The sequence below is a fragment of the Penicillium cataractarum genome (assembly GCF_028827025.1).
Source record: "Penicillium cataractarum strain IBT 29864 chromosome Unknown utg000001l, whole genome shotgun sequence".
NCBI classification, from domain to species: domain Eukaryota; kingdom Fungi; phylum Ascomycota; class Eurotiomycetes; order Eurotiales; family Aspergillaceae; genus Penicillium; species Penicillium cataractarum.
Window position 1 is genome coordinate 3,259,541 of NW_026622737.1, and position 13,539 is coordinate 3,273,079.

Below are 13,539 nucleotides of genomic sequence, written 5' to 3' on the forward strand. Positions count from 1 at the left end.
TAGAGGTCTCTATATCTACAAGCGCGATATGAGTTTGATCGTAATTGTAGCTCACTTGGGACGAGTCGGCAACACAAATGATGGCCAATATTCTCTATTTCTAGGTGAATGATGCGTCACAGCAGGGGACATGACTACTTCCGTGAATCTTGACGCTACACACCTTCTCTCGAAAAGCGAAAAGCTACTAGAGCACAGGCTGACTGGTCCTCAGAAATAGCCCTTCTGGGCCAAGCAGATACAAGTCATCCTCACTCAGTCCCCTTTTATGGCCTCTTGTGAAACATCCCTCGATGTTTGGACCCCCTATGCGCATAGGACATGAAGAGTTCAATGGGACCAGCTCAATCAGCAACGTGTCTATGCAGATACGGCTTGATATCTGTGACCTACACAGCCCCGTTCGTCTCCTATTGGCGTAGAACGTGGTTTCGCCTTGGACAGACATGGAAGGCGTGGGAGTACGATTCAAGTATCCGGGTAGGCGATACGCGATCTCACACTCAGGCTTGAAGCTGGTGCCCGGAGGGTTTTTCGAGTTGCTTGGTTACATGATCTCTAGGAGATTGCATCTTGGAGGCCCCAGAGAATAGCACCGCGGGGGAGGAATTCCCAGAACGAGCTTCTGGAGGCACAGTCTTGATGGTTGGATTCATGTTCCAGGGGAGTTTGACCAGGTTATGAATAACTGCCGAAAATCTTGGTCTTCGATTTAGTTTCAATAGCCATGGAAGATTGAAAATTAAATTGCGATATGACAAAACCAAAATGACAGGAAGATGAACACGTCTCTCCTATATAGCAGACTGCGCAAAATGCCACAATTTCCAAAACCAGCCCTTAAATACTCCTTCGAAAGATCAACCCCGTAAATGGTACTCCATGTTCAACTTATTTGCTCTTCTTGGCCTCGATCTCCTCAGTAGCCTCAGCTCCCTCGATCTTGGCAGCAGCCTTCTTTCTAGCGGGCTTGGACTTCTTGGCCTCCACGGACAGACGGGGGATGAATCTGCCCACGCGAGCCTGGTACTCGCTGTACTCGGAGTACTTCTCCGCGCTAATCGCTTCAGTCAAGCGTACGCTACCCTGGAAGATGAGCAGGTAGCCCACGACGCCAAGGCCAATCCATGAGACGTAGGTCTCCGTGCGGTAGGCAGCCCAGGCGTACATGGTAAGCCACACAGCCTGCTCGGCAACGAAGTTGGGGTGGCGCGACCATGACCAGAGACCGCTGACCACAAAGCCACGCTCAAGGTCCTCGGGGGTGTACTGGTCCTTGTAGGGCTCAGGAATGCGCGCGGTCTTCTGGTACTCATGCTTCGCGGTCTGGAAGTTCCACTGCTGCTGATCGGCAAAGTACTCGATGATGATCAAGAAGAGCGCACCGCGAGAGAAGGCGAGGTCGGGAAGACCGAAGGCTTCGGTGCCCTGGTTGTATGCGGCGATCACGAAAGTATAGGTTGGGGCCGTGATGAGCAGGAGCAGGAGTGATTGGGTCGCGGCAATGAAAGTGAAGTTGAAGATGGTGAAAAGGAAAGTGTTGTTCACCTTCGACCGCACAATCGCCCAGCGGTAGTCCTCCGAGCCAATTGTGTAGCCACCCTTCCGCCAATAGTTGAAGGTCAAGCGAATCTATCCGCAGCAATCTCAGGTTAGTAAGTTAGACCATCGTATCGGGCCGGAGAAAGCAAGCTTACACTCCAAATTACGCTGATAACAGCAATAGTATCCAAAGTCTGGGTGCGGATACCAGCCAAACGCGCCCAAGCGGCGAAATGCACATTATAAACAGCGGGCAGGATGCTCCAAAAGCGATCCACTTGCGAAAAATTGCGGTTGATTTCCGCGGCTAAAAAGAAAAGTCCGGCCAAGACTGAGCACAGTGCGAGTGCGGAGACCATGGGGTTGGTGGCCAGGTAAATTTCCTTCAAGCTATCAACATTCCGGCCAGCTTCGCGCAAGCTTGCGGGGAGCCATTGCAGCTGGGCCAAGTAGGGCAGAACCGTAAGCTTGAAGGAGGTGTAGTCCACCAAGGACTCAACACGAGGGAGTGGAAGGGATGCCATGATTCCCAAACCTCAAGATAAAGAGCGGGGGTATATAAGCGAGCAAGGAGTGGGAGCTGCAGAGTTGTGCTGGCCAGAGTTGATTCGAGTTGCCGGGGACATGTTTGTATTACCTCATCGGGTAAGGCGCTCACGATCTGTGTGCCTCAGGCAACATAGCGCGTCATTCTCAGGCAGACCTGGTACCTCAGGCATCAACTCGCGTCCCAAAGTATTTCACTATTTCCCCGTTTGGGAAGAGTATCTCCCCTTCGCCGCAGGGACCCCGTCTGACCGCAGTACGGTGGGATCACCATGACTCGCAAGATTCTCTGCGTGGCAGAGAAACCTGCAATCGCTAGGGCAGTGGCCACGCATATGTCGGGCGGCTCTTTTCAGACTGTAAGTGGCTGAGACATCTCTCATAGAAATATTAGCTGAACAAGGGCATAGCACGCAATCAGAGGAAATCAATATGTCAAGAACTATGAGTTTGACTTTAATTTCGGTGCTCCTTGGGGGAACTGCTCAGTCACGATGACTAGCGTGCTCGGTCATCTAACTGGCCTGGAATTTGATCGTCAGTACAAGGGTTGGATGTCCTGTCCACCCGGAGCTTTGTTCGAAGCTCCAGTTCAGGAAGATGTTGATAAGGTGTGTATTTACTCCCGTACATCTTTTTTGGTACCTTACTAACTCAAAACAGGACAAAAAGCCTATTGCGGACAACATTCGGAATCAGGCTAAGTACAGTAAAGCACTGTTCATCTGGACTGATTGTGATCGTGAAGGCGAGCATATCGGGGCCGAGGTTCGCAATCAGGCAAAAGCTGGCAATGCTCGAATCGAGGTTAAGCGAGCCAGGTTCAGTAACACAGAAAGAGCGTAGGTCTCATTCAACAAGCAATAGTGTAGCAGATCACTAACTGTATTTCTTTCTAATTGCCAGCCATGTTCTTCAAGCGGCTCGAGAGCCTGTTGAACTTGATGAGTTCCAGGCAAATGCAGTTGCCGCTCGGATTGAGCTTGATTTGCGAATCGGCGCTGCCTTTACTCGTTTGCAGACTCTCCAGCTTCAGGCCGTGTCAGCCGTCCTGAAGGAAAAGGTCATCAGCTACGGTACGTGAGCTCGGACTTCCCGAAAAGGACGTGTCTAATGTTTCTATAGGATCATGTCAGTTCCCCACGTTGGGATTCGTGGTCGATCGATACCTCCGAGTCCAGAACTTCAAAGCCGAGACTTTCTGGAGCATCAAGGTCATGCTTTCGCGAGAAGGCAAAAAGGTCAATTTCCTCTGGAAACGTGTTCATCTCTTTGATCGTGCAGCCGTCACAATGATGCTGGAACGGTGCCTCATGGCAAAGCAGGCGAGAGTTACGAAAGTTAACCAGAAACCGAAGAGTAAATGGCGACCTCTTCCTTTGACAACGGTGGACCTTCAAATGATGGGCAGTCGTTTCCTTCGCCTAGACAGTCAAACCATCATGAAGGTCGCCGAGGCACTTTACACGAAGGGATACATCAGCTATCCCCGTACCGAGACGGACCAATTCGACAAGGCCATTGATCTGAAGAAGCTTGTCGAGAAACAATTTCCGGATAATCAATGGGGTCAATATGCCAAAGAGTAAGTCATTAAATCTGAAGTACATACGTGTAACCATTGCTGATCCGCGGCCCAGCCTTATTGATGGCAAATTTCGGACCCCTCGATCTGGCCGTAACAACGATAAGGCCCACCCTCCCATTCATCCAGTCTGCTGGGTATCACCTAGCCAACTGAACGCCAACGAGAAAAAGGTCTACGAATTCGTGGTCCGGCGTTTCCTAGCTTGTTGCTCGGATGACGCCAAAGGCCAAGGAACTGATATTGAAATCCAATACGGAGAGGAATTCTTCCACGCCAGTGGCCTGATCGTTTTGGAGAGGAACTACCTCGATGTCTATGTCTACGACAAATGGGAAAGCAGCCAGCAACTTCCCAATTTCGAGAGAGGAGAAATGTTCGAACCCACCGAGGCAAATATCTCCGAGGGTAAAACAACGGCGCCGAATTACTTGACCGAGCCCGAGCTTATCGGTCTTATGGATGCCAATGGCATTGGTACCGATGCGACAATGGCTGAACATATCGCCAAAATCAAGGAACGAGAATACGTCGTGGTGCACCCCCGTGGCAGCGGCAGAAGCAAAGTTGAAGAGCTCATTCCCACGAGGTTAGGCGTTGCACTTGTGGAGGGATATGATAATGTGGTAGCAGGCCTTCCCAACAGCATCTCGCTCAGCAAGCCCTTCCTTCGTAAAGAAATGGAACTGCGAATGCTCGAGATTTGTGCAGGGTCTAAGTCTCGGCAGGAGGTAGTACAGCAGAGTCTGGATATGTACCGGGAAGTCTTTATTCATACTCAACGGCGGATCGAGATGCTCAAAGCAGCGTGCCGGAAGTACCTTAACGAGCAACCAGCGTCATGATTCTTGGTCATTTAGCTTATGATACCCAATTTACTACAGTTCTCTCTTCTCGTTCATTTTGGGGATAGGAAATGATGGTATGATTTGTCTAACCCCAAACTCCTCACTCTGCGAAAAACAAAACAAGAAGCAGAACAAAACGTAAGCGAAACGAAAAGAAACGAAAAACGACAAGCAAAAAGAGCAAAACCAGTAAAACCAGCAAAACGAAAAGCAAAAAGAACAGAACGAAAAGCAAAACGACAAGCGAAATCTCGGACCAGCCGCTCGCTCCAGGCGAGTCTCCTCATCTCAACTCGCGCACCGAACACGAAAGAAAAAACACCAGCGAAAAGCCACCAGCAAAAAACACCAACCACCGAGGAACCGAACATCGAAATCGAACACCGCACAACATCTGGTTCACCCATCTTGGGCCAACCCTCCCGACGAGGCTCCAATCGGGTCGTCGCCGCTGGTCTCAGTTGGCTGGGTGTCTTGCGAACCCGATTGGAAGACCTCCAACCGCTCAGAGAGCCCTTCCCACACGCCCGTACTCCGGTAGATGGTTTGGCGCAGCGTATCGAGGCTGGCCAGCACATCCTGCAAGCTCTGGATGACGACGGCAGAGCTTGCGTCGGAGGAAGTGGCGCTGCCTTCAGCATCCACCACTTCCTCAACCGGCCGGTTATAAACCGGGGCAGTTCGCAGGTCGTTGGCAACCGACACCAAGTATGTGAGGGTGTCGTGGTTTTCAACGAGCCCGTTCCAGGCGGCTTCTTGGTACTTCTGTACCTTACCGATCTCTTCGAGGGCGCTTGTCAGCTGTCTGGTGTGGTCATTTTGCTTGAGCACAATCCAGATGGCCAGGGCGAAGATCACGGTCACCAGGACCTGGGCGAATGCGTCGACGGGGGTGGGTTGGGGCGCGGACGTCTCTGTCTCTGTCTCGCGCAAGTCGAAGGGCGTCTCTGTTGACGAGGGGAGCGGAGGGAACAAGCCGTCAGTAACGGTCAACGGAGCAGTCAATGGTCGGTGACCAGCACTGAGCGTCATTGCTGACTCCGTTTCGGACACCAGGGTGGCATTCCAGCCACCTAGATAGCCTTGGATGAGCTGGTGTGTGATGGCTTGTTCGTCGAGGAGGCGAGGGAGCTGGTCCAGGGTGTAGACGGTGCTGGCCAGTTGAACTCCCCCGATGGCACGGTTCCAGATGGAACGGGCAGGGTCGATGTTGGTGAATGGGATGCTGCTGTACAGCCCCCAGATGTTGGCGGTGACGAAAACGATGACGGGGATGAGGAAGTGCATCGTGGTGAGTGGTGGTTGGTGGTTGGTGTTGGTGGAGGAGAGGTTGTTGATGGAGAAAATTGTTGGTGGAGGAGGTGGTCGATGGAGAGATTTGGAGAGGGCAGAATTCGAATTGTTAGAGAGATTTATATACCTTTTGGTCCCCCTCCATCAGTCCAGTAGGCTCTAGTCAGCGAGGTAGGAATCAGTCAACGATGGCAGCCTCAGGGCTGTCTGCCTTGGATCTACAATCAAGATGGTGAAGATTTCATTGATCAGATGCATCGATTGCCCGTCGGTGCTGACTTGGGAAGGCTGCCTGCAGAGTCCAGGCAAACTTGGTGTAGCCTTGGTCAGAAATAGGCTTTGGAGTTGATTTGGAGGCATCAGTATAGGCATGACTTTAGGTAAACAGTTGATGCCTCCCTGTTCAGAGGCAATCTAGTCTGTAGGTTGGCAGTTGTCAGGCCTCAGTATCAGACTGATCGGTGCCTTACAGTTTTAAACACTGCCTACTTTCCATTCATGCATTTGATGGTACCTGATTAGAGAAATCCACTAAAGTCACCAATGTCTGATCAATGTATCTGTCATGCCAAACATTAATCTCAGGTTTTAGTGAAGCATGCTTATACCACATTTTGGTCCATGAGTGGGAACCTTGTATAATGCTATTAAAAACATCCGAGTAGCTCAATTCGGAGATCAATCTCTACTTAGTGATAGTTCTACAATTCTGGCAATCCAATGCCTCAAGGGCAATAACATGTACCATAGTAGAACTATGCAAGGCATTGCGATGAAAATGGTGAAACCGGCCGCCCACGAGAATCATACATGACAGTGAGCATGTTGTGGCAGGCATGATCATGCATGTGTCTTGGGGATGGATTACAAAGGAAAAGTCAGGAGTGCAGAAGACACTGCATTTAGGAAAAGACCCAGCTATATTCAAACCAATCATTGGCAGCTCGCAGCCCCAGTCTGATGCCGCATAGGTACCACCATGTTTGCTGTGCAGGGAAGTCTAATTAAGGTTGGGTTGAAAAATCCCGTAAGCCACTAGTGCCTGTCAAAGCTTGAATAGATAGTAGCTCTTTATGGCATACATCCATCTCCCACTAGTGGACCTTTACCGGCTATCGGCTATTCAGCCAATGGCACAGCTGCCCTGGACAAAGAAACCTAGAACATGCGGGGGCCAGTTGCAACCACAATATGTCTCAGATTGCTACCTACCCATGGCCATTTGTACCATTGCGGCATAGTACACTCTCTTATCGAAGCCGTGACGTAATTGAGGATCGCAACTTTTTATGCCCCAGCGATGACCTCTTCTGTTATTGATTCCCTTTGCCTCGAGTTATTAGCGCAGCCGCCCAGAATCACGGAGTCTCTCATGGATACTATAAGCAAGCCGATGCAGAATGCACGAAAGGTCGACTAGTGTGACCCTCAACATAACAGGCGTCCATTCGCGTGGTGATCCACCTCTGCAGGATCCATCAGTCCATATCCACATTCGACTTCACATTCTCCGCAATCAGATGGGCCAGATGATGATGATTCTTCGCTGGTAGAGTCCCTTAGGTGGGAAGCATCTCATTTGGCATCCTGACTCGCTATGCCCTTTCTACAGCTCTGCTGCTATGGCCTCTCTGTTGGTTGAATAGCTCGGTGAGTAGGCTGGCCATGCCCATTGGTGGCCCTTGGCTCCCTGGCGCAGGCAAGGCCTGGTGAGGGAATAAAGTTTCAATGTTTCGAGGTCAAGTCTGACATGGCCGTACAATGATTCAACTCATTATCAGATTGAACCTGTGGGCTGAAAGGAGAAGATAGCGACGTGGTGGTTGTAGCACGGGAGAATGAGTAGGGGAGGGCTAACAACTCTCGAAACATGACCGATGCCCACCATCCCAGCCTCAAGTTCCTCTCGTCCCCTTGTGAAAGGAACAGTTTCTAATTATATTACCACAACATATGACGTCTATCGTCTGCTATGAACAAGGATGGTTTCCTAGTTCGTTGGCCTGGATCCCTCGAAATCAATTGTTGAAATATCTCCAAGGCTTTTACATTCTATTTACCTTGATGGTTGACTTGGGAAATTTATAGGGGAGTCTTATCCCAGGGGTCCAAGGTTAAGTAATTGTTATCCACCGCCTCTTGATACATGAACGCTGATCAAAGTTACTTTTCAGCTCCCACTCTAGATCGGTTACATCAAGTTTGCTGGGTGCCGACCAGAATAATGCCTTTTACGAGATAAAGAATGCTATCTGGCACTTCTGGACCTGGGTTTCACTCGGAAATTGGGATCTCTGCTAGGTTTCTTGCAGGGGTGTCAGGCACGTTGCTGAGGTGGTTGACACAACATCGAGGTAATGAAGTTTTCCTCTTTGGTTTGAGACTTCCATTTCACTCTTGAATATTCTTGACAGTTTTGGCTCTATGTACGAGTGACTTTAAGTTGGCGCTCGTTCGCGGTAACACCACTCCAGGCCTTGGTGGTCGCGTTCGAAGACCCCTCGTTTCGACGAAGGCCAATTGAGTATTCCCATTGAAGAAAATCCCCCAAAAAATATGATTCTTTCTACTCACTAAAGATCTCGGGCATGTATACAGAAAATTTATATTTCCAATCATATTCGTGGATATTTGGTCCAGCATAGGCAGGGTCTATCCCGTCGGCAGACACGCCGATTCCAACTCTCCAAGTCGGCATCGCAGTTAGCGTGCCTAAATTCGGAATTTGCTTCAAATCGTTTAAAACGGGCCTTGATCTGTATAGAATTGATGTTTGTTTATAATCTGTTACTTTGAAGACCCACCCTTTTCTGTGGAGGCCTTGGTGGCCTATAATGCTCATTTTTCCGACCTCGTCAATCGAATGTGAAATCTAAGCCAGCACCACAATTCAATGCTTACACTCCACAATCAATTTAAAGAAGCATTAATAACGCCATTTGCAAGCTCAAGGCTTGGAATACCTCATTTTATTTTTGTTAAATCCTCCGATTTCATTTGAGGCTGCGGTGAGTCCTCTCTCAGCTGCGCTTGGAGCCCGATCTATGTCAACATTTAAGCTGTCCCAATTGGAGGCTTCAATGGCCTTTAAATCCTTAGAATTTTTGTAAAAAGACAGTCTGTATCACCAGACAACACTCTCATACCTTGGAATAATTTTCCCCCATCTGGTGTTGCTGCTTTTGACGTGAATGTTGTTTGTTTACTTTTTGCCACCTCAAAATCATACCCAAGTCGACTTGGGGATAGGCGCACCAGACAACAAGAACTCGGTTTGAAAGTTCAAAAAGCTTTCTGTAGATGTAACATCGGCTTGACTACTTGATATCTGATTTTTATCTTTCTTGATCTGTGTGTTGGGTGGTAATGGCTCTAAATGTGTGTCGCATGCAAGAAACTCTTTCAATCCTTTGCCTTGATTGTCCTTCAATGAGCTCCACAGGGCTTGAAGGGAGATGAAAATTAGTATGAGATTAGATCTGATATTTCTGCAGAATCTGGATTCTTCAGAATCTTTTTCCCCCACTTGTGGGGGCTTCTGTACCCGTAAACGTCTTTTCGGCTGCCGGTGACTGGACCTCGTCGACGACAAGAGCCTCAACTTCAAACAGCTACAATTGCCCTTTGCAGTGAGTCAATCCTCTTTTAAACTATCAATTCTAAAAATAGAATAGCCCAGCTACTCACTCCACAACTCTAAACAAATTTCCCCAAAAAATTCACCCTCATATCCCCATCCGGGGGAGCAGGCTATAAAACCCATATGCGAAATGCAGGAGTTTTCAGCCGTAAACGGCCTCGAGACCAGGGAGTGCCCCCTATGGAAGAATCGAACGCGGACTCGCTTTAATGCAGCAATGGTAAGGCACTTTACCACTACGCCACTCACCCGTTGGTTACTCTTTTTCCCATTTACTCGTTCCAAATCGAACGAGTATGCTTGTTTTTAGTATGTAGAGCGGGTAGATCATCCGGCCTGACTAACGGGCGCCTCAGTGGGCCCTCATTGGGCGGCCTCCCGCCCTGACAGCTGAGGAGTGGGCCACCTGCAGGGCTCGTCCCACTTACTCCACTGGCAAGCTCAACTACACAGCAACTGCGTCCTGAAGGTATTCCCATTCCCTTCCACCCGCTATTTTGTGAAAATTGGTGATGCAATAGGGTGGTGAGGTTTTTATTGTCATCCGCATCATGTTCTAAATAGTGCAAAAAATTGCAATTAATTTGGTGGTTGTTTGGCAACATTAATGTCAATATATATTCTTTTATAGTTCGGAACAACATCAGAGAATTTGTACATTTAAACAATAATGTAAAAATCTACAGCACACTAATTAATTATCAATACCTTTCTCTCTTCAAATCTATTGGACCTTTTTTCTCAATAATGAAGCTGAGTCTTACTTTGAAGCTATGCTCAGTATCATGGGGTGCATGTAGCCACCTGCTGCACCTCAACTTTACATGCCCGTAGAGCTTATTTCTGTTCAAATGACTTTCGAGCATCTGCTAATTATTTGAGTTAATTTCGAACTCCATTCTAACTGTATAAAATGTGTCTCTGATCTCAATTGTTCTAATTCGAATGGACTCTAAGGGGGCTGAGGATTGGGCTCCTTCCAGACTTGGGGGGTTCAACCTCAGTTGAACCCCCAGAATACGCTGAAACACGGCCAAATTGTTTTCCAGCCATGGAGAACCCTAAACTCCTCATTATTTCCCCCCAATTCCTACCTCTACCGTGACTATTTTTCGGGCGGACTTTCGCAAGATGGAATGTACTGATAAGCCTCTTATCGCCGATCTTGTTGATCGGAGCCTCGGGCCCGAGCTCTCCCCGACTTTTCCTCCTCCAACGCCGCCGATGATGCCCGACAAGCGCAAAGCATCCATGTCTGAACCATCTGCTAAACGATTGCGCATCTCCAATGAAGATGCAAGTGATACCGCTTCCTCTGCAGCATCTCAGGAGCGGCCTCGCAACAACCCCATCTATGGGCAGAAAAGCGCATTCCCGGGGCTGGACGACGGCGGCGATGAGCTCTTCTACGGGTCCGCAGACGATGGAATGGAGTATCTGCGCATGGTCCGGTGAGTCTCCCTTATTCTGGCCGATGTCTATCATCTGCTAAATATCCCTGCTTGCCGCCCTAGCCCCTCTCCCCAACTCCTCGTGTTGCGCTGTCAGATCTGACCTTTATCATGCTTGACACTCTAGATCTGAAGCCAATTCTTTACCCTCACTCTTCATTGCGCCGGTCGCGATAAGAGACGTTGAAAAACCCGAATCCAACATACGGACAGAAGTAGATGCGCCGGGGCTACACAAGTTCCCAGCTGGGTTCTTCGAAGACGAAGCCTACATCGCACCCGTCGATGCTGATAAGCAGCCAGTCCCCGGCCCCGATGAACGATTCCCCGATGCACAAAGATCATACTACAATCTCCTTCGACACCGGTTTCTCCTCCTCCGATCAACCCTACGCTGCACACCTCCAGCGACGGCTATCGCTGCCCTGGATGACGCCCATCCCATCAGTCTCCCCGATCGAAACACAGCCGCACGGAAAGAATGGCGGCGCCTGTTACTCACAGTTGACCCACAGATGGTACAACTGGCCTGCTTGGACTCGGAAAGCGTGCTAAGGGTGCTGAGCATCCTGGCTAGAGGATTGGGCGAGAACGTACGGGGCGGGGACTCGGATCTTGTTCGACGGGTTGGCGCATGGGCATGGGGGCTATTGGGAAGATGCCGCGAAGTCGGAGAGTTGGCTACGGATCAAGTGGGAGAGCTACGCGATCTCGGTAAACGCGCTGCGAAGATTCTGCATAGGATGCAGGAGACGGAGTTCAAGCGATCTGCCGAGGATAGCGACGCCTCTGATTCAGATACAGGGGATGCAGAGGAACCGCCGCAAGAAGAGGTCGTCCAAGCAAAAGAGCAGGGGGAAGGCTCCCTGGGGGTATCTGTGGATGAACAGGACACCGAAATGGCCGATGTTGATATGTCTGCGGCGCTGGAGGCCGCCAAGTTACGATTACAGGCCAAGCTGCAGAGTGACACCGATTTAGAAGCGACCGATGAGCAATATCCCTCGGAGCTCTGTGACTCGGTGCAACAAGCACGGGTTCTACTCGATATGATCATCACAATTGTGGGCGAGTTCTTTGGACAGCGAGATCTGCTTGATGCACGTGAGGTCTGGACACGAGATGAAGCTTTGGCTGATATGTAAACAATTAGAAGATACCCTGACGGTTAACTGTCCAATTCAAATTTCTTCTTGATGTGCCATTAAGAGACGATTGAACTATATAAAGGTCTTTCTTTCATAAAAAGGAAATGTATAGCGTGCTCATCTCAGCTGATGATGGGTGCCTGACAGTTCGGGCTAGACTACTTCGGGACTGTTGCGTCATGGGCTCAGCTTCAACGCCAACAACTGATCTTCTCTTATCTTCTCCAATTATTCCACCACACGACCGATGCCACTGCTGCCAGACTAGCCATGGCGCCGACCATCGAGATTTCTATCCCAACAACCACCCTTTCGCATACCTCCCCACCACACACTCTCTACCATATCACCCTCCGCCTCCCACTCCGCTCCTTTACCGTATCCAAGCGCTACTCCGACTTTGCAGCTTTCCATAGCGATCTGATTAGCCAGACCGATATCCAACCACCCGTACCTCTCCCCTCGAAATCATGGTTCTCCAACACGGTCTCCAACGAACGCTTCCGTGAAGACCGCCGTCGCGGCCTGGAGGCATATCTCCGCGCGATCAACGAAGCGCCCGATGGTCGATGGCGCACTTCGTCCGCATGGCGAGCTTTCCTGAACCTGCCGACCGCCGCAGCGATCTCTACCTCGAATGGAACGTCGAATACATCTGCCCGACTCCATGCCGCGATCACAGACCCCGGTTCAGCGGCTAACACTGCGATTACCGACCCGACGCTGTGGCTTGATTACTACCGTGACATGAAATCCCATCTCCACGACGCGCGACTCCAGCTCTCCCGTCGTGACCAGGAGACTACCCCCCAAAAACAACACGAAAGCTCTGCGCAAGCAAAGACTAGTCTTATCCGGGCAGCATCGATGATCACCACTTTGGAGGAAGGCTTGAAGAATCTCGGTGGTCGGGGGACCCAAGAATCATCCAAATCGTCCAGCCTGGGAGACGGCGAGCTTCGCCGCCGCAAGGACCTACTCATCAACGCACGCAAGGAAAAGGATGGATTGGAAGACTTGTTACACGCCATGGCAGCAAAGAGCCGGCTCGACCATGCCATGGCCTCGGTCCAGGATAAAGAGGCGCTACTCAAGGCTAGCGGTGCGGATTCACCCAACGGGGGGCGTCGGACTCCTGCAAGATCTGGACGGGTTCTCGGTAAAGAGACTGAGCGTACACGAGAGCTGGATAATGAAGGTGTGCTGCAGTTGCAGCAGCAGACGATTCGAGATCAGGATCAGAGTGTGGAGGAGTTGATGAAGGTTATTATACGGCAGAGGGAGCTTGGAACTGCTATTCATGAAGAATTGGAGATTCAGAATGAGCTGCTGAAGTTGGCGGATGAGGATACCGATCGGTTCGTCTTAAATCCGGATGCCTTGGTTCCTTGGAGAGCTTTTACTGACTGCGAGGTTATAGGTTGAACGCCAAGATTGACGTCGGCAAAAAGCGAATCGGCAAGATCTCCTAGATCGTGGGCGTGGA

At 50.0% G+C, this 13,539-nt stretch overlaps 4 protein-coding genes across 4 annotated transcripts; 2 read left to right on the forward strand and 2 right to left on the reverse strand.

Annotated features, from left to right (window-relative positions):
• Positions 1–891: 891 nt before the first annotated feature.
• N7496_001118 (DUF1295 domain protein) lies at positions 892–2,066 on the reverse strand (the record flags this gene model as incomplete). The annotated part of the gene is made up of 2 exons (XM_056694049.1): positions 892–1,632; positions 1,698–2,066. 2 exons carry the CDS (start codon positions 2,064–2,066, stop codon positions 892–894), a joined length of 1,110 nt encoding a protein of 369 aa, XP_056560778.1.
• A 516-nt stretch (positions 2,067–2,582) lies between these two features.
• On the forward strand, positions 2,583–4,518 carry N7496_001119 (DNA topoisomerase 3; the record flags this gene model as incomplete). Its single annotated transcript, XM_056694050.1, has 5 exons — positions 2,583–2,699; positions 2,752–2,909; positions 2,995–3,164; positions 3,214–3,673; positions 3,729–4,518. 5 exons carry the CDS (start codon positions 2,583–2,585, stop codon positions 4,516–4,518), a joined length of 1,695 nt encoding a protein of 564 aa, XP_056560779.1.
• Positions 4,519–4,920: 402 nt separating this feature from the next.
• On the reverse strand, positions 4,921–5,808 carry N7496_001120 (uncharacterized protein; the record flags this gene model as incomplete). Its single annotated transcript, XM_056694051.1, has 1 exon — positions 4,921–5,808. The coding sequence occupies one exon, from the start codon at positions 5,806–5,808 to the stop codon at positions 4,921–4,923; it is 888 nt and encodes a 295-aa protein (XP_056560780.1).
• Positions 5,809–10,585: 4,777 nt separating this feature from the next.
• Positions 10,586–13,525, forward strand: N7496_001121 (uncharacterized protein; the record flags this gene model as incomplete). Its single annotated transcript, XM_056694052.1, has 4 exons — positions 10,586–10,905; positions 11,033–12,009; positions 12,211–13,411; positions 13,474–13,525. 4 exons carry the CDS (start codon positions 10,586–10,588, stop codon positions 13,523–13,525), a joined length of 2,550 nt encoding a protein of 849 aa, XP_056560781.1.
• Positions 13,526–13,539: the final 14 nt, after the last annotated feature.